This window comes from Rhinolophus ferrumequinum, chromosome 8 (assembly GCF_004115265.2).
Source record: "Rhinolophus ferrumequinum isolate MPI-CBG mRhiFer1 chromosome 8, mRhiFer1_v1.p, whole genome shotgun sequence".
NCBI classification, from domain to species: Eukaryota; Metazoa; Chordata; class Mammalia; order Chiroptera; family Rhinolophidae; genus Rhinolophus; species Rhinolophus ferrumequinum.
This window is the reverse complement of record NC_046291.1, coordinates 46,882,559-46,904,297: the sequence shown is the minus strand read 5'-3', so window position 1 is coordinate 46,904,297 and position 21,739 is coordinate 46,882,559. Positions and strand designations below refer to the sequence as shown.

General features: G+C 34.0%; 1 protein-coding gene across 2 annotated transcripts in view; it reads right to left on the bottom strand.

The window, feature by feature from the left end:
* The window catches only part of SESTD1 (SEC14 and spectrin domain containing 1), a 139,843-nt gene that overhangs the window by 20,515 nt on the left and 97,589 nt on the right, over positions 1-21,739 (bottom strand). For both annotated transcript variants that reach the window (XM_033112187.1, XM_033112186.1), the window contains exons 6-10: positions 15,275-15,388; positions 14,034-14,131; positions 11,668-11,723; positions 8,895-9,106; positions 623-745 (exon numbers count right to left, since the gene is read on the bottom strand). In XM_033112187.1, coding sequence (XP_032968078.1) covers positions 623-745; positions 8,895-9,106; positions 11,668-11,723; positions 14,034-14,131; positions 15,275-15,388 — 603 coding nt within the window. The remainder of the gene's footprint in view (positions 1-622; positions 746-8,894; positions 9,107-11,667; positions 11,724-14,033; positions 14,132-15,274; positions 15,389-21,739) is intronic.

The following is a 21,739-nucleotide window of genomic DNA, read 5'->3' as shown; positions in this document are numbered from 1 at the left end:
TATAACACAGCAAGAGCGTAACATAGATCGGTGTCTGCCATATAACAAGATGTTAAATTTTAAACCCTCTTGAACAATGATTACCTACAATCTGCCTGTAGATTAATTTCCCTTCCCATCTTCATGACTGTGATTTCATATCCCCTTCACAGTTATAAACATGAACCCCTACATGCACAGAGAATGAAAACATATCCTGTACCCTTCTGCGCTCACTCTCCATCAGCTGTGTTTAATGCAACAATTCTGGAATCCAGGCATTTAACTGTACTGCACACTCCCAATAAAACAGGGACAGGTTTTCCTCTGAGGACTTAAGAATCACAGTTTCTATCTCGGGGACTACCACTTCTGTCACTATAGTTTTTTAAATTTCCCATGAATTGTGTTTGTACAAAAATATGTAATTAAATTGTGTTGGAGAGAAAAACAAACGCTGAACTTCTAACGAACGTATACAAGTGGTCAAAATGTACTTTCTGGCCTCTAAACATTAAACATACTGTACGTTATGCCCCTACACCAAAGTTTATACAGCAACTCATCACTTCGCACCACACATGCTGCTAATCATGCACATTAAGAACAGCATTGTAACTTGCAGAGGGAAAAAGCCTCTCACACTGTGCTGGCTCTCGATCTCTTCATGCTTCTGCTGCAGGGCCTGGGAAGCCCGAATGGAGTCTCCAATCCCCCACTGGGCTCTTAGTTGTTCTGATCCAGGTCCTTCAAGCCAATTCACAACCTGTAAGTGGAAGTTGAGATGAAATTTTAAAATAATCAAAAGCTTTTCAAACTCTCATTCTAACTGGTTTTCCCCTCACAAAGTTCCTCGAGTATTTTTAATTTAAATTCTTTAAATTCTACTGCATAGGCAGTAAATGTTTCTTTTAGGACCATGCAACTATACCGTGATAACTTTTCCAAAAACTAAATTTGAGGGAATGTACACAACAGCACCTCAGGCTTTCTGCTAACTGATCATCTGCCAGGCTAAAAGAAATCTGGAATGCTCCCACAAAAAAGATTAAAAATTTACTTAGAATGATAAAAAATCAGAGAACTATAGGACACAGAGATGAAAGGGACATCAGAAATAATATCAGTCAAATTTCTGATCCAACACTGAGTTTCAGAGAGATTAGTGACTTGCCCAAGGTCCATTACTGAACACAATCCATTACTGAAAAACTGGGACTGAAAGCCATGTGTCCTGTCTAATATTCTTCCCAAAGAATTGCTAAAACTGAACAAATTGATTAAATAATATAAAGTTAAAATACTATTTTCTTACTTTGAAAAGAAAATTTAAAATGAACTGTAGAATTATACTACTGCAATACCCTCTGGGGATCTTCTCCGGATCAACTAAACTTTCAGACCCACAAGGTCATTTGAAGTCCCAATGACATCAGTCTATCCAGAAAGATGTAGGGTGGGGACTAGTTTGCCAGAACAGCAGCATCAGGTAGTTCTCTTCTGCCGAGTGCCTGAAGCAGTCCAACAGTTCGGGTGTAAGGAGAGATGCTCCATATGGGAAAAACATGGGACACATTCTGACATGAAAACCTCACTCCCCACAGGGATCACGCCCATTATAAAAGTCACTCAACTCAAGGATGCCCAAAATTATGTCTTCCATCAGGTATTAATAGTTTTCCCAATCCAGATCCAAAATAACTTTTACTATAAGCAACATCGCCTAGTAATATAGTTGACATTCCAATTTTTATCAGGTTTTCAAGGGAACAGAGCTAGATAGTTAAGCAAAGATGAAATTCTCATATAGAAGAAGAGTTTTGTTAACGCTTTACCCACAAACACATATACTCTGAAACTACATAGATACAGCGAAGTAATTTTAACAGAAAAATCATATTCTCAAGCTTTTCCTGTTACTCAATTACAATAAGGAATTCAACAACAGATGTATGGTTATGCCCTAAATCTAAACGTAAGATAGCTCTCAAGAAGGGGATGAGGGTGTCTGCAGCATACAAACCCAGTGGATACATAGGTTTACCTTACAACTTCATAACGGAGTACTGCAGACCCATAGTGTATTTCTGCTGCTACCAGGTTAAAATACCTTCATTTTAAAATCTAATAGCTCATGTAACTTTTTTATAATTATATAAAAGTACATCATAGGAAAAAAAATCATGTAGATTTCCACTGATCTTTCACATGCACAGGGTTTTCATATGCTACTACAGATTTAAGTGTTACAGCCAATTCTCATAAAGTACAAGTAATTTCCATTCTGTGTTTTTCGCTTACCATTAAACTATAATACTGCAATGATTTTCTGTGTATCTGTATAGCTAGTTATTATGATTTTCAATGGTTGCAAACCTTTTTAAAGAAGTCCAACCTCCTTGCCTGCCTGCTTTCCTGCCTCCCTCCTGTCTATCCAACCAACCAATCCACCTATCCACCCATCCTATTAAGAGCCAAGTAAGTAATGTACTACCTCAAATAACTGTTATACCTGCTTTCAAGATTCGAATTCTCTATTGTTGAGCATGCAGAATGTTTCCAATTTCCACCAATTCTAAGTAATTCTGTGACGTGTATATAGAGACTTGGAAGGGCCATCAGAAATTATATCGGTCAAATTTTTTATCCAATACTTCAGAAACTCGAGTTTCAGAGAGATTAAGTGACTTCCCTGGGGTCCATTACTAAACATAATCCATTACTGAAAAACTAGGACTAAAAGCCATGAGTCTTGTTTACTATTCAAAATACGGTATATGGTGATGGAAGGAGAACTGACTCTGGGTGGTGAGCACACAACGTGATATACAGATGATGTATTTTAGAATTGTACACTTGAAAACTATGTAATTTTACTAACCATTGTCACTGCAATAAATTTAATTTAAAAAAATTCACAAGTGTTAAAAAATAATAAGGTAGAACCATATATTAAAAAAGATTTAAAATATAAAAATAAAAATAAAATTTTACATAAAACAAAGGCATCTCAGCACAGAAAAAGTTATACAGTCAAGGGCACACAGTTTTAATGTATGCTGAAAGTAACTTCTCTTAGTATGCAACTTCAATAATGTAGACAGAGTACAGGTACGACTATTTTTAATAAAAATGATGCGAACTGAGGTCAACGTCCAGTAAACAAGTTTATTTATGTGCATTGATAGCAGTCTGCCAAACCAGGTTATAAAATTTAATTTCAAGCAGGACACCTTGCTCATTCAACCTGAATATTAACTTACTGCAAAAAGAGTTCCATGGCCAATCCGTATCAGTGGGACCTCTCAAATGATTACATTTATACGTAAAGTATAGCCCTGGATTTGTATTCTTAAAATCTACCATTACAAATATTTGCAGAGGCCAATACATATATGTAACTATCCACCATTCTTTCCTGACCAGACTGATTATTCTAAAGCCTGCATGAGAGAGTATCTGGAAGTATGTGAGATCAAATCAGGAAGAAGGACATGTCAAGCAAATGCTAAGCATCTGACCTGGAGAAAGAATATGGGGAACTGGAACAGACCCTCCAGCTGTATACTTATGCAACTCAGAGTGCATCATATTCCTTTCTACATCTATGCTTCCTTTCTACAAAGGAAGAAAAACATGGGGATGATTTCAGAAATAACACTTGCAATGCTGGTGGTAATTACTGCCAAGATAGATAATGAGAATAACGATAGCTTATTTCAGTGATGTGGTATCATCTCCTACCCAGGAGCATGTGAAATCTAATTTTTAAATGTAGAAGCAGCAGCATGGAGACTGCATACCACATGAGGTCTTATGCTCCTAGCTTGAACTATGGGGCCTAAATGACTGATAACTATAATGGGTATTACTTATCATAGTTTTATGTTAGACTTATTAATTTCTCTTGCCTTATTGTTTTTAGTGATGTTAGTAAAAAAACAAATTGGGAAAAATTCAATTTTCACTAATTTAACTTAGAGATAGTCAACTTTATGATTATCTTTATGTAAACGCTTTTTTTTTCATTTTCCCCAAATTTGCAAGACTGAAGGCAGTATAGTTTATGCTGTGTGCTGACATGATCAATGTATGTTACTATATAGCGAAATTTAAGTAATCATTTCATCAAGGGAAATCGATCTTTCCCTAAAACGTGACCTTTGAAAAGCAGAGCGCAGGCACCATTACAGGGTGGATACTAATGTTCTAACCAATTCACATGTAATGCTCATAAAGAAAACTGAACTGTAATGCAGTTTGTTTTTAACAATAATCTCATCACCATCATCATCATTATAAATATTATCATCATCTTCCTTCTCTAGTTTCTTTCTACTTTATCCAGCTGAGCTGGCCCATCATCTCAAAAACACATTTGCCCATACATTAACTCCTTTGCCCCTCCGTCTTTTTATCCTACCCGCTGATTCTCCGTAGCAAAGCCCGAATGCTGGATGAATCCCATCACCAAACGTGTTCTCTGCACTGCACCTCCACAGCCAGCCACGAGTTGGTAGGGTCATAACAGGCCAGAAAGGTTCCACCATAAAGTCAAGATCAATAAACACTACCTAAAACTGCTGCTCCATTTCTGAGGTAATTTTATTCTTCTAATCCCCACAAAGAGATTCCTGGATCTCTCCACTCCACTTAGACCTCTTCTCCTCTTGAATGCCAACCCTCTGCCCCTCCACCACCACCTGCACCACCAAGAGGAAAACCTTTGTCTCCTATTTTACGAAAAAAGAGAACACATCGGACAGGAACTCTTTCATCTTCCTGATGCCTGACTTACACATGGAGACACCTCTGGATTCATCCTACCCATCCTCCTCCTGCTATAATGGGGGAGTTCTCCCTTTTTCATTCTAAAGCTAGCCTCTTCAACTGTGCTTTTAGAGTCCATTCACATCCACCTTGTCAGGAACTCGATAATGTTAATTGTTCTTTCTCTTTTGTATATTCAACCTCTCCCTCCAAATATACTCATCGCAGTAGCCTTTAAACCGCTTACAGTTTTTATATTTAAAAAAAACAAAACACTACACTTGACCCCTGTTGTGGGCTGAGTTGGGCCCCACCATCACCACCACCTTCACCAAATCCCTACATTGAAGATCTGACCCTCAGTACTTCAGGATGTAACCATATTTACTTAAATAGACAATCTTTAAAGAAGCAATTAAATTGAGATTGGGGGGGCCCCGATTTAATATGGTAAGTGTCGTTAGGAGGAGATGCAATTTGGACACAGGTACAGAGGGAACACGATGTGAAGACACAGGGAGAAGATGCGCATCAATAAGCTACGGAGGGAGGCCTGGCATTGACCTTCCCTCACTGCCCTCAGAAGGCACCAACCCTGTCAACACCTGGCTCTTGGACTTCTTAACCTCCAGAACAGTGAGGAAATATTTCTGTTGTTTAAGGCCCTAGTCGGTAGCACTTCGTTACAGCAGCCCAGGCCCCCTAACACAACCCCTCTTCTACCACTTGCAGGCACTGCTCTACTACTCATCTTCCCTTCAGTCGTCTGTACTGTGTCCCCTTCCCCACACCTCGATGTCATTCCTGAATTCACGCCAGTATGCTTCTGGCCCTGCAGCTCCACGCGCTGGGTTCACCGATGGCCCAGATCTCTCGCACCCTAACACACATGTGAAGTCTTACTCTTCATCTTTCATCAGCATTTGACAATGTTCCCAACTCCTTCCCTGAAATGCTTTCTTCCCTTGGCTTCCACACAGAACACAGAACTAACTCTTCCCACTTTTCTCCGTCATCTCTGGCCAATCCTTCATTACTTTTTTTAAGGAGTACACTCTTTTATCTTATCATTAAATGCTGGAGTTTCTCAAAGCTCAGTTAACTAGCCCACGTCTCCTGTACCCTCAGCTCCTTCCTGGGGTAATTCTCATCCACATCAATGCCTATGACTACCATTCATACACAGATGACAAATAAATATGCCACCAGCCCTGACTTCTCTGATTTCTGGACCTGTTCGGGATTACCCTTCTATATCTTCTCTTAGATGTCTCAAAGTAACTTCAAATTCACCATGTCTAAACCCAAACTTATGATGCTGTACACCCTTTTCTACCCACATTTAAACCCAAACCTCGTCCAGTGTTCCATAGTTAAAAAACACCACTATCCATCAAGTCTTGCAAGCCAGAAAAATGATTCATCTCTGATATTTTCTTTTTCACCCTAACTCCCACCACTCTCATTCCTGGGTCTTGGTGTGGCTGTGTTTTACAACTGTTTGTGTCCTTATGTAATTATGTACCATAGAGGTGGTAACGTTCTCTACTTTACTCACCATTATATTCCACCTAGCATAATGTCACACTAATGCAGACATTCGTTTTTTGAATGAGTGAGCAAGTAATAGATATTATTAATAGAACACTCATTTTATAAAAATTATCTTCTTTAACCCTTGTGATAGCCCAAGTAGGTGTTGCTACTGTTGTTGTTGTCCTCAGCTAACTGAGGAGGAAGCTAGGGCTTTGAGAAGTTCCAGTTTATTCCCAAGGTCAAACAACTTACAAAAGGTAGACGAGGGTGAACCTAGACTACCTGGGTGACTTGTATACCACTATGCTATTGCATCATTACAGTTTTCAAATACATAGTAGGCCACCATTTATCTGCAGTTTCCGTTACCCATGGTCAACAGAAGTCCAAAAATTTTAAATGAAAAATTCCAAAAATAAACAATTCATAAGTTTTTGTGTGCAGTTCTGAGTAGGGTGATGAAATCTTGCGCCATCCTATGGTGCCCACCCAGGATGTGGATTGTTCCTTGGTCCAGCATATCCAGGCTGTATACGTTAGCCATCCATCAGTCAGTCACTGAGGAGCCTTGCTGATTATGAGACTGACTGCCCTGGTATTGCAGTGCTTGTATGCAAGTAACTCTTATTTTACTTAATAACGGCCCCAAAGTACAAGAGTGATGCTGGCTATTCGGATATGCCAAGGAGAAGTCATAAAGTGTGTGTGTCCTTTAAGTGAAAAGATATGTCTATATAGGAAAAAAACAGTACATATAGGGTTAGATACTATTCATAATTTCAAGCATTCATGGAGGCCCTGGAACATACCCCTCGAGGACAAGAGGGGACGACTGTACTCTGAAGCTACTTGGCTAAAGCTTCCCTGGGTTTAATACAAACTATATTTAACTTCATAAATATATTACATAGAAAAAGTTGCATATAATTAATGTGTGCTCAGAAATCTTCAGCTTATATGTGGTTATCGTGAGATAAAGCCTAAATCCTTTTGCCTGGAATTTAAGATCTTCCATGATGCAGCTCCTTCCTTCCTTTCAAGCCCTTTTCCCCATGACATGATGCTTTGGTCAGAGGTCAGCAAACTATAGTCTGTAGGCTGTGTTCTACACTTGTTTTTATAAATTAAGTTTTATTGGAGCATAGCCACACACATTCATTTACACAGTGTCTATGCACTACAATGGCAGATTAAATAGCCATAGCTGCAAGAAAAACTGTCTAGTCCACGAAGCCTAAACATTTACTAATTGGCCCTTTATAGAAAAAAGTACGCCAACAACTGAAATAGACTTCTAGAGTCTAGTTCAATGGAAATAAGAGCTACCATTAATCGAGTGCTGAGTTGTTTCAACAAACCTTCAAAAGTGGTCTTGTTATCTCTGTTTTGGTTAATGAGAGATGGGAGGGAAACAGAGAGGAAGGGAATAAAGAAAAAAGTCAGAGGCTCAGGTGAGTGAATAACATGAGCATGATCACAGAGAAATAAGGGGACCAACTGGGATGCGGATCATGCCCCCTGACCATGCTGCTCCAGGACTCCCCAGCCAAAAATGTCCCGGGGCGCATTACTGCTTCCTTGTTCTTCAACAGAGCTTGGGAGTTCATGCTGCTGTTGTTCATTCATGCTGCTGTTCTTTCTCCCCCACAAAATGCCAATCCTCCTTTACAACCTAAAGGAGGTGCCTGGTGAAGTCATATACACTCTGGAGGATAAACGGAATCACTGCCTCCTGCACTACTAAATCTTCCTAGACTGCCCACAACCAGAGGAATAATTCTTCCTACAAATGCCCACAGCATTTCAGTAATGTCCTGGGATACTTAACACTCTCTCCCCCGAAGTTTAATGATAGCAAAAGCCAAGTCTACCTTTATATACCATATAACTTTATATCCCATATAAATGCTAGCACAATGTCTTCTACATAATAAGCACTTAATACTTATCTAATGAATGAATCAACGAATGAATGTAATAAAGACATTTCTAATCTAGATTTTAAGTAAAATATTTTAAGATTTATTTCTTAATAATAGATGAAAATCCAGAATGTAGTCTAAATAACAGAAATGTCTTCCTTAGTATTGATTTTTAGTATTTTAGCCCTTTTCTTATGAAAATCAATTGTAAAAGGAACTAAAAATCAAGTATTAAATAATTTAAAGCTTTCTATCAGTTTCATAAAACACAATTTAAGAATTACTTATATTTTATCATTTTGCTAGCATAGAAAACTCTTTATAGCCTAAATTAACAAAAAACTAGCAGGCTATTAAAAATAAATAAATGAAGTATCAATAATAAAGCATTATTTATTGTGAGGATACAGAGACCACAGATGATGTTTCCAACAACTAGTTATTTTTGAGCTCATTCTGATACAGTAAGCGGACTGTTCAATGTCATCACTGTAGAAAAAATATAATCTTAATGCAAATACTATTTGTAAAAATATACATAATTAAAAATAGTTTGAGTCTGGTGTGATATGTCTAAGGCTCTCTGTATAGTATAAATAAGGCTCAATATACAATCAGTCACAGAACAGAAACTATAAAAAAAAATTTAATATTAAAAAGTTAGATATTTTCGATTCAGACACTTACCTGCATCACCTTCTGTTGAATCTCTTCTAACTGTGTACGCTTACTACGTTGCCTACAAACTTCCTGGTAACGGGTGTATTGCTCTCGCAGTGAATCTAGTAATTTCATAACTTGTGGCTGTGCAAGCAGTTCATCATCCATAGGAGACCAGGAGACCCCTCCATCTGAGCCATTAAATCGACGCTGTTGTAATTCGGATAACAATTCATGCCCTTTATGAATGAAAAATACTTATAATTAATACCCTTAAAGAAATATAATTTTTATTTCTCAATCTTCTCAATTCTAGTCCCTTATTTTTAGAACCTATATCTAACTATATGTCTACTTACCTATCTACCAGGTCACAAATACTGAAATGCAATTTTTAAATTTATATAGAAAGAAATAAAAAATTGTATATATGCATATATATGTGCACATACGTATACATGCATATATATACATATATACTGTATCATATATCATAATATACATACTAAATATGCTATATATGTACCAAATATATATGGTATATGTATATATTATATCTATCTATCGATCGATCTATCTATCTACCTATCACATTCTTCTTATTGGTGGATTCATTACTCAGGATACTGCCAAGTGATCTTTTTCCCTGTACAGCACAATTTCACTACAGAATTTCTGTCTGATGGTTCTAATCAATATGTTGTAGGATTTCAGTATTAATCCATACCCTTAATTATAGCACTTAAAAGAAAAGCTGATGATGTAACACATGTATGATCAAAGTAAGGGTAGAAAGTCTGTATTATTGGTACAAAAAAAAAGAGTAAATAATCTCTATAGGAATTTCTATAACATATTAACTGTGAATCATGAGGGGCCAAAAAATCGTATCCAGTGTTAATTCAATTACAGCAAACTCATATAGAAAATTCACTCGTGCGTAAGAAATTAAAACTGCAACATGTACAACATCTAAAACTGTAAGTATATAACAATTTTAAAAATAAATAAATTATAAATTGTTTTTCCAGGATAATACTATTCAAATTATTATTTATGGGCCAAAAATATGCAGATATTTAAATTCTCTTTTTCATCTTTTCATTTAGGAAAATGTCCTAAATTTAAGTGGCTTTTATTATGATTTGGAAGTATTTCCAATTTCTAAAAAATATTTAAGATTGTTCAAAAGCTCTCCATTTTATATTCTTTTGATCCCTACTTTAAGAGTCAATAGCATATAAAAAGGAGTTAGTGGCATAGAAAGTTATTTTTAAAATACAAATTTAAAAAGCTTCTTATTTCAATGGCTTAAAGCAGCTTTCAAAATGTTAAATATAAACATGGAATTAAATCTAGAGTTTTAAGTCTAGAGCAATATTTTTATTGACGTCTATTTACCTTCTAAACATTCAGAGATTACAATTATTCCTTTGTTCTCTAAAAAAATAAGATCTATATCATACTTTAAAAACTTACGACAAGTGAATCAATATCACAAAGATATTCAGAATTTATTTCTTTACTCTTCATTACATTTTGTAACTGGTAGAACAACTGTTTTAAAGACTTATTTAAAGCGTAGTCCATATATATATATATATATAAACAAAAACATACTTTCAATATATTTACATATATATAAAATTCATAAAAGCCATTAAGATCAGAATACATTTATTTTTCTCTACTCTGATACTTGTTACCCTTAATGTTGCCCTTGTGGATCGCCTATCCATTAGAGAAGCAGCACCACATAATGACTTCAAAACCCACACCTTGAAACCAAGCTGCCTTAGTTCAAGTCCTAACTCTAGCATTACCAGTTGTATAACCCATATGGGTTACTTAACTTTTTCATGCCTCAGTTTTCTCATCTTACAATTAGGATGTAACAGTACCCACACTTCACTGGGTTATGGTAAAGGATAAATGACTTAACATATGTAAAGTGTTTAGAACAGTACCTGATACACAGTAGGATTAGAATTATGAGCTATGATTAGAAAAATACATTAGAAATAAAATGAAAGTATTTCCATTTAAAGAAATTCCAAAGTGAACAAACACTGTGCAATGCCACTGCTAGGTGCTACGTGTTGTACATAGATGAGTGTAAAACAGTACTGCTGGTAGCTTTGGATTTGGATCTATCTCAGTGTTATGGTGATGACGCTTAATAGTTATTGATCTTGAGCAACTATATATATAAATGCATGCTTTGGCTTCCTCAAGTGCAAAATAGGGAAAATAATACTAATTGTATCAAGGGGTCGCTAGGAGAATGAAATACTAAAATACATAAAAATACAATGCTAGAATATAATGAGTATTCAATAATGCTCATAGAAACCTAATGAAATAGAAATTTTTACCTCCATTTCACAGATAAATAAACCCAAGTATTTCAAAGGAAAAGTAATTTAACTATCACTAATATTTTTTTATATTGTAGAGTATATTAACACACTTAAGTTAAACTGAAAAGCAGTTTGAAAAATTTCCCCTAGAGTTTCTATCACATAATACAGTAAGTCCTCACTTAATGCTATCCATAGGTTCCGCGATTTTAAGCAAAACAACATACAATTAAACCTATTTTACCATAGGTTAATTGATATAAATAACAGTTAAGTCTCTATGGGATCTCATCAACTATATCAAAATGACATTGAACAAAACAATGTTATTCCAAGACCTGCTGTACAGGCTCAATTAATGTTTATTTTTATGAACCAATCAACATATGACTGGTTTATTGGATTACGATTATTTCTGATAAACATGTTTTTCATCTTACCTGTCTGAAGAACTGTTTCAGGATCAACTGATGGAAGAAAGTTTAAATCCACAGACCTGGCAAGTACCAAATGAACAATTATTAAAAGTTGTATTTCTATTCACATAGCTTAAGAAAATCCTTTATACATACATATTAAAACAGGGGCACACAAGTATGAAAATATGAAGCAGACTGTTCTACCATGCTAATTTCTCTTAAACATTAGGAAGCCCATGAGAGATAAGTATTAGTACCCAAAGAAATTATGTAATAAATCACAAAATATGCTACTTGAAAATATACAGTTTATTATTATTAATTATGGCATTATTTCAAATATGTCAAAGGAATCCATTCTAGTATTTTTCACTGGATATTTATTTCAAAATGAAACTTGTAATATATTAATAGCCCAGAAATGTCAACGTTAAAAATGCATGCAGCCATCCTCCAATCAAAAGTTTATTCCTCTACAGTAATTTTTGCGAGCTGCAAATATTCTCTGGTATGTACGTGTGTGTCCCTAGCAGTTGTATGTTCTTCCCTATACTAATTATGTTTCATATGAGTTGGACTATGGCTTTATTTTCTTAAGCACATTTGGGAAGTACAAGATGAAGGAAACACAGGGTACGTGACAAGGCAAAGCCTAGGACCTTGCTGCTGTACGTGAGCAGTCTTGCTCTAAATCTTTCACTTTTGTCAACTGATCTAGGCCTTCCCCTAGATGTTTCCTGAGGGCTGACATAAAGAGGGTGATGAAAATTTGCAAGAAGCGGGACTTTGGTATGTGGAGTTTTAGGGACTAAGCAGTAACATTTGAGTTCCTTGGGGAAGGACTGGCAAATACAAGATTTTATTTAGTACTTCATATAGTCATGCAAACCAGCATTTCCCAAAATGTTTCCCAAAACACTGAACGAGGTATTATTAGGTGGAGAAAAAGGGGTGTAAATATTAGGTTGGTGCAAAAGTAACTGAGGCTTTTGCAATTATTTTTAACCTTTTGAACCGCAATTATTTTTGCACCAACCTAATACAAGAAATTCTAAGGAAGCAATTAAATAGGTTTCTTCACTGCCAGGCTTTCTCAGAACCTGTAATATGTAAATATCTATCGTCACTCTCAGAAAGGAAACATAGTAAACAACATTTAAATCTATGACATAAACTCATTTTCTACAGACACCCTCTAAGCGTGTCTTCCCTGAGGAAAGAGGACTTTAAGAAACATCTTACTTACACTGCTGGACTACTCAGAAAGTCAGAGGTTCAGTTAATCTTTCTCAAGTAACTTGTGTGGCATTTTAAATTCCTCAGCCATAGTATGTGTGTGCGTGTGTGTGTGTCATCTACACAACACACACACTCACATGTTCACATATACGTAAAATTTTTACATTTTACCTTTTTATAATGCATCTATAGGATAGTAATGTTTCTACATGTTTGTTGTTATTTTAACTAGATTTACATTCAAACCATTTGTGTTCACATTTTTCACTTTGTTTTAATCAAGATCCGGAGTCTTACATTCCTCTTGCCTTATGATCTCAGTTGACTAGTATGTGACTACATTTGGGTTCATAGACTAACAAGATGACCAGTATCAAGGCAGCACTGTATTATTAAGGTCAGATTCAAAAGAAATAGACAGGATGAGTGTTGATTCTTTTCAATTTCCTAATGCAAAATTATTGTTCTAGTGACCACTTTGCTATTGAGAGACTAGAAAGAGTCAATTTGTGTCCTATAGTGCTTTTAAGCTGCGGAGACGGACTTAGCCTACCAACAGGAACGTGAAAATTGTTAAGGTTGTAAAGTTCCATGGAAATCTGTTAAAATAATTCACCTAGGTAGTTACATTTAGATAATACAACTGAACAATTATTTCATCCAGTGTCATAAAACACTAAATTCCCCAAGCTGCATTCATAAATATCACCTATTTTACCAGGACATAAGAGTTCTACAAGCTAGGCATTTTAAGTGCTAATATATTTAAATAAGGTTAGAAAATTTTATTTCATGCTGCAACCTTGTTCCTATTCTTTACAAACAAAGTAGTATATTCTAAAAGGTAGAAAATTGTTCCATTTTGAAAACATGTCCTTGCAAATGAGGATTTTACAGTGTCAGAAAAAGGTAAACATATCACTATTCATCAAAACTTTTGTAAAGAAACTGATTCAAATCAATAAATTGTACATGTAAAACTAATACTCACAAATTAATAAATTTAATTCAACTTTTGTATGTCAATTTTTATTGACTGGAAACATGTTTACCTTCATTCTTTTAGCTTGCATTAACAACAGAGGTTATCTTTTATCAGGTTAATCATAGCTTTGCAAGGGTATAATTTCAAGACACTGGCCACCTACCTTTCTTTCTCTTGTTGATTTCCTTTATCACTTCCATTGTTAATCAAAGCAAGTTCATCTAATAATGATGTAGATTCCTTTGTAAACTTCTCAAAAACCTACAATAGACAATAACCTACAATAAGATTTTATTAACATATGAAGAATAATTTTAAAAGTTAATATGTACAAAAGAATTTTCAGTTAAGAGAAACAGAATTAGTCAGGCAGAATTCCCTTTCTCTCTTCTGGGTGTCAGTACAATTCAACCATCAGGAGAGAAAACAAAACTGCTTCCTAAAACAACGAACAGTTTCAATGGATAGGAAATTTTTTCAATTTTTATACATTAAGAAATTATTTTTATTCCTCAATCAACAAGTTTATTTTTATTCCTCCGTCAACAAGTTCATTTTTATTCCTATGTTTCCTTGAGAAACATCTGCACCAATAACTGTTTTAACTACACGAACATTATTTAGACCAGTTTTAACTCTCTAATTCCAGCTATAGAACATTTCTTCATGTTAGTCTATTACCAGTCCATACTGGTTGTATGTAGTAAAGAATTTTACACACCAGCATGTAGCATAAAAATAAATTAGTCAAAATATTAACATCAGTTCTTAAGATATTTCCAGAAAGGGAACTGGCCAAGTCCATTTAAAATCAAGTGGACATTCATTTTTCAGATATTATTGTTCAAATATGGTGGAAATAAAATTGGTCTTCCATCCTGAAACATCCAAAAGTACAGTGTATTCTTCAATAAAATTCACATAATATAAATTCAGTTAATCTGAAATTTGTTCTTTCAGTCCTCAGCAGTTTGATTAAACAATGCTGCATTACACAGAGTAGCAGATTTCATAAGTCTGGCCTGAAAAAGAAGATATATTTTCAGAAATGAAACCCATTATCTGCCAAAGTGCTCTTCAATTCAAACTGATGTTTAATTATTCTCTCTGAAAATGGTATGTCAACTAGATTACCTCAGGAAATTATGCTACTCTGTAATTCTACTTAGAAGAGTTACAACTTTGACTAAACTGTTACTAATGACAACAGTAATAGGTAGCAATTGTGAATCTGACTCCTGAGCATTTGCCTTCAAGCATTGTGCTATCATATGGTATACATTATATTGCTTAATTTTTATGAAAAGGAAAACAATTTACATTTTAGTTGATTAAAATTATAAAGTTTTCAAAATATATCTTATTTATATGTAGTAACATTTTATCTCATTAGAATATACCAACCAGCCTCTTATTTAACCAGTCCATGTGATCATAGGTGAGACTTCCACCAAAATCTTCTGTTAACTGGCATGGTTCTATATAACGAGTCAACTTATTGGCAGACACTAAAATAACCTATAAAGGTAAAAAGAAAAGAAACGTTTAGTAAGCCACTTTTTACATCCATGAAAGTAATGAGGAAGTACAATTAGGTTAAATTACGCAACATTCTTTTCAACGTGATGCTATATTATCATTACTACAACATTTAATTACTACAACATTTAAAAATCAATGCAATAAATTGTAGATATCTGCTAAGAAATAAGCTATCATAAGCCATTTATAATAACACATCTTAAAAAACAAGAGACACTAGCAGCTCAGTTGAAATATTTTCAAATTTTTATCAATATTAATTTCTTGGTAATAAAAATCAATTCCTTTAATATAGTGTCATATTCAACAAAGAATTTTTATATGGCCTTAAAATTAGCTAAGTACATTAAAATGGTAAGCACAAATGAATAATAAATCATCAATCAAAAATTATATACTTTATTGTGCTCTTTGTATTACACTCTGTAAAAGGATATAATAAATTTATCATTTTATTATACTTTGTTAAAAGCTACTAATAAAAATCAAACTTAATGAATATAACAACAATTATACATTTTAAAGTTTCTCTAATGTTCCTTTGATTATATATTACAAAACGTGTCCTGTAATAGTAGATAAAACTCAGGATAATACATACTAAAATTTAATTTGGAAATCAGAGCTATAACGTGGGGAGAAGAGAATTCATAAACTTGAAATTTATATATTAACATGATAGTTTTTTAACTCTAAACTTTAAAAGATTCCAAATACTAATTATAGAATCACCTAAGAGAGCAATACAGAGCTAAGCAAAGTTTCAATGAAGATATACATGAATATAAAAAAATATATGTGGGAGAAACATATTCAAATGGTAATGTTAATGCAAAAAATAATATGTGAATTTGAATTTACAAAAAAAACTTGGTAATAAAAATGTCTCCAGCTACTAAGAGCAGCATTTCCATCCTAAACAAAGGCCAAATAATCTACAAAATTATAATTTTTCAGGAATTCCTCAGAGGGCTGAGATCAAGAGAAACCAACTAATCTGAAAATAAAAAAAAGACAGGCATCATAAGAGAGAATGGTGAAAGGCGTGTCTATGATGTGACGTGAGTAAATTGGGGGGATGATGGAATGTTTTTGTATCTTGACTGTGGTGAAGAATAACTAATTACAAAAGAAAAGAAAACAAAATCATAAGGGGGACTTGTGGAAGAAACACGAAAGAAAGGAAAGAAAGGAAAGGAAAGGAAAGGAAAGGGAAGGAAGGAAGGAAGGAAGGAAGGAAGGAAGGAAGGAAGGAAGGAAAGAAAAAAAGAAAAGAAAAATTCAGAAACACACCCAAAATGCAAAATAGGAACATCTATACTATATATAAAGTTATAATGTAAACACTAAATGAAGGTAAATTACCGAGACTATAAACTGCTTTGGCGGGGGGGGCGGCTTATTTTAGGAAGGTACCAAAAACATGGCACCAAAAGTTCACAAAAACATCAGGGAAAAATGATCCTATCATAATTAAGAGTTTGTAACAAATTGCTATTGGTAACATTACATTAAGTGGAAATCAAGAGCCTTAGGTGTTTATATTAGTAAACAAAGGCTGGCGAATAAATAACGAGCTAAGTGACCTACCTGTAAGAAGCTGGGGGGCGGTGGTGGGGTGACAACAGAATAAATTGAAAGAAAATAGAAGAGGTGAGAAATTAATAAATTAATAAAGCCAAAAGCGTTCCTTGAAAAGACTAAAATGAAGTCAACAAATTTCTGATAACATAAAGCGAAAAGAAAAGATAAAAATAAATAATAGAAAGTGTGAAAAGAACTAACCTGCCAGCAGTGTTTTAAAAGACAGACACGTAAGACAATTTTGTTCTAGTAACTATGCAAATTTAGAATGGATAAATTGCTATAAAAAAAGTATCCAAACTGACATGAGAAAAAACAGACACTTATAACCAATAAAGTGACGTGAATCATGAGATTCTTTCCATTTCAGTAATCATACTGCTACTGGTAGTTTTAGTATTGCTATTCTGAGATCACTTGATGAAGAAAGCAAATGATTAATATGGGATTCTCCTATCTCTGATGTCCTTGAGAAAATGGCATTCTTGGGAAGGAAGATGTGAGAGGGAAAAAGTACCCTTACGGTTTTCAATTTGAATTAGAAGTATCACTTTAAACTCATGATGTAGTTCATCTTAAATAAAAACACACACACACTCACACATAAATTTTCTAGTTCTGTCCACTGAAAAGTTTAGAATAACCAATTCTGTAGCAATACGCACTTCTAGTATCCAGACTGTTATTTCCAAATACCATTTTCCACTATAAGGAATCAAGGCTCCTTAGACAAGTGGCCAATTCCAGGTCTGAGGCTGGAAATACACAGGACAAGACTGGATTATCTTCTTATCCAGATACGAAGAAAGCTATCAAAGACTACTAGAGTTGTGCCAAAAGGTCCTGAAAAGACTTCCACTGGCCAAAGATGTAAGAATTTGTTTATCAATAAGAATAATAAATTTTGAAGCATTAAATATATTTAATTCGATGAGCTCATACTTATAAAAAGAAACGATCACCATTGAACCATGCTGGGAAACAAATTACAGAAAACCAGGAAATAAAAGAGAAACAGGCATTTACCTTTTGTATACAAACTGTACCACTGGGTAATCAAATATAAATAAGGGTTAAGTTTCTCATTGTAGAAGTAGTCTAGCTGATAAATGAAGAATAATAGAACTAGAATATCATCATTTTAAATCTTTATTTTAATAAACTAAGGAATCTAGGCACTGAACATCGCTGGCTACTAACATCACAAAAAAGAAGACAATAATTATGAGCCTCATGATGGAGCAACACATCACCACACCGATGAACAGCCTGGGAAAAAGAAAATGAAATATGAATCTAATCAACTGTCTAAATCCAACTATCAATTTATGGAAATACAGAGATTCATAAAAGCCAAAGAAAATGTTCAACTAAAGTACAGAGATACTCACTACAATGAGAAACTCAATAGAAGAAAAACTGTTCCCTTCAAGAAAAAAAGGGGAATAAAAGAAAAAGAGAAATTAAGATTAAAAAGCTTAATTTAATGACTAATGCAGAATCCCACACCCAATAAGAAGAGAATTACATAGTTTTTTCAAGCAATCATGAAATATTTACAAACTTGACTGTGTATCAGGCCATAAAGAAAGCCTTGGTACATTTCAAAGAAACTAACTGATAACATTCTATCACCACAATGAAATTAAGCAATTCAACCAGAAATAAATAATCAATCAAATGAGAAATCACTAACAATATTTTAAAAACCTATCCACTTGGATGAGCGTCTCAACCATCAAAATGTGTGGACCTTATTTGGATCGTGATACAAATAAATCAAACAATCTGTGAGTGCACATTAATTTATATTATATATATAAATTAATATATATGCATTATAGATATTTTATATATATATATATATAAATTTATGAATGAATTTTAAAATATTTATATATACCATGTTTCCCCAAAAAGACCATCAGCTCTGATACATCTTTTGGAGCAAAACTTAATATAAAACCCGGTCTTATATAAGACCGGGTATTATATTATATTAAATTATATATTATATTAAATTATATATTATATTATACCCCATCTTATATAAGACCCGATATTATATTATGCCCAATCTTATATTACATAAGACTGGGTCTTACATTAATTTTTGCTCCAAAAAACGCATTAGAACTCATGGTCTGGCTAGGTTTTATTTTCAGGGAAACACGGTAATATTGTATATATAACCAAATCCTTTTATAGCATTTACCAAGTAATTACAAATTTGAACCAAATGGTTCTTAGATATTAAATAATTGTTTCTTTTAAGGTATAATATTGGTATTGGGTTGTATTTTTTATAAAGAATATATTTTAGAGACATAATAAAATGGTTATTTACAGATAAACTGAAATGTCTTCAACTTCTTTTTACTAGTATAATATCCCCAATCTTCCTTTAGGAAAGTGGGTGAGGGTAAGGATGATGCAGGATAAACCACAGATGACAGTTATTAAAATTGGGTGTAGTGATACACATGGAGTTAATTATCATATTCTGTTTACTTTTTATGTGTCCACAATTCTTTATAATGAAAATATTTTTAAAAGTAAAATAAACATATATAAATCTCTTTTTAAAAAATCTCCCAAGAAAATACCAGGCACAGCCAGTTTACAAGTGAGTTTTAAAAATCAAAGAAGAAATTTTCAGTACCTGAAAAGTCTTTTATTAACTTATCATGTTGTGAGAGCTTGTGTGTAATGGTGCAAGGAACACTAGACCTCAAACTGGTTCCAGTTCTGGATCTGCGCTTCACTAGCACTGAGACCTCTAGCAAGTCCTATGAGGCCTGGGAGCCTTGGTGGCCTCCTAATGTAAAAGCGTCACATTTGTCCTGAGGATCTACAAGCCACGTGCTGAACTTGACAGTCTAAGAAGCTTCTTTTAAAAAAAGAAAAATCAAAGAAGACCAGATTATTTCAATCTTAAACAAATGCCTCCAGTGAACAGAAATTCAGGGAACACTCCTAACTCATTTTATGAGACTAACATGGATAACCAAGGACAATTTGAGAAAAGAAAGGACCATAACACTGGTAAATATCAAGTATTAGCCAATATCAAGCGACAGCAAGGCTATAGAGCAATGGAAATTCTTATACACTGAAAGTGGATATGTATTAATAAATTGACTCTTTGGAAAACAACTTGGCATTATTTTGAAAATTGCTATAACCTATACCTGGATACTCTGCAGAAAAAATCTCATACATGTGTATCAAGAGACATACACACGAATGTTTACAGAGCATTATTCATAATCCATAAAAATGGAAACAACTCAAATGTCCATCAACAGAATAAGCATATTGTTTTTATTCACACAATTAAACAACACTGAACAGTGAGAATGAATCAACTATACCTACTGCAAGAATAAGCATGAATTGTGGACATAATGATGAGGGAGGAAAAGCAAGTCAGTGAAGATTAAAATCATGATTACCATTTTTATAAAACTCAAAAATAAATGAACCTAATATATTATTTTAGAATAAATAAAATCCCTAACTGATAAGTCTATAGATATAAAAGAATGCTAAAAGGTAAACACTCCTTATTTTCTTCTAAAGATTTCTTCTTTCATATTTAAGTTTTTAATGCACCACACACAGAGAGAGAATAAAAACATGAACAGAGGATGGATAAACACAAATAATTTAGGTGTCAGAGGTTGAAGAGGTAGGTGAATAGGATCAGAGAGGGGCATTCAGATTCATTGCAAAGTCTAGAAACTTGGGTTCTTAGGTTCGGTGGTGTGTACTCAAATGTTTATTATTAAGCTTCATGTAGCATACATATATATTTTTTAAGAATATGTACCAAATACTATATTAAAAAAACTGAAATCAGAAAAGAATCACAAGAAGGGAACAACTAACAGAAGGGGCACAATGAGATCTGAACCTTAAACTGAAGAAAGGTACCTACCGCTTTTGAGGCAGCAAGAAAGTTAGAGGGAGGACAAGGGAAAATCTGGAGGTGGTACTGACAGGAAAGCTAAGGGTTCATGTGCCTCTTTTTGCATGTAAAAAATAAAAGAAATAAGATATACTACATCAAATTACACTTTTGGTTGGTTTCATACCAGTAACCTATATTATGTCTATCTGTTTTAAATGGCAATTTAATGTTATCTCTAGTATGAGAGGAGTTTAGCCTATCTCTATTTCAATTTTTCTGTTTAGGTAATAATGGAAGCTAATTTACCGTGTTTCCCCAAAAATAAAGACCTAGTGAACCATCAGCTCTAATGCGTCTTTTGGAGCAAAAATTAATATAAGACCCGGTATTATATTATATTAATTATATTATATTATATTATATTATATTATATTATATTATATTATATTATACCAGGTCCTATATTATATTCAAATAAGGTCAGGTCTTATATTAATTTTTGCTCCAAAAGATGCATTAGAGCTGATGGTTCGGCTAGGTCTTATTTTCGGGGGAAACACAGTAAAATAAATATTAGAATAAAAGAACACAAAAAATAGTTTTCTCTTACTGAACAACTTGTCACAGAGGGATTTATTTTATCCTTTAGCTCCAAAGCAACTTCTTTAGACTAGTTCTTACTGTCAGGTGTGATGTTAAACATTCAACAATAAGTGGAGTTAAGCCATAGAAATCATTTAATTTACCACCAACTCCTTTGGGGATGGAGGCAGATACTTCCACACTAGAAAGATTAAATACAATTAGAATCAGATTTCAGGGAGGGGCTT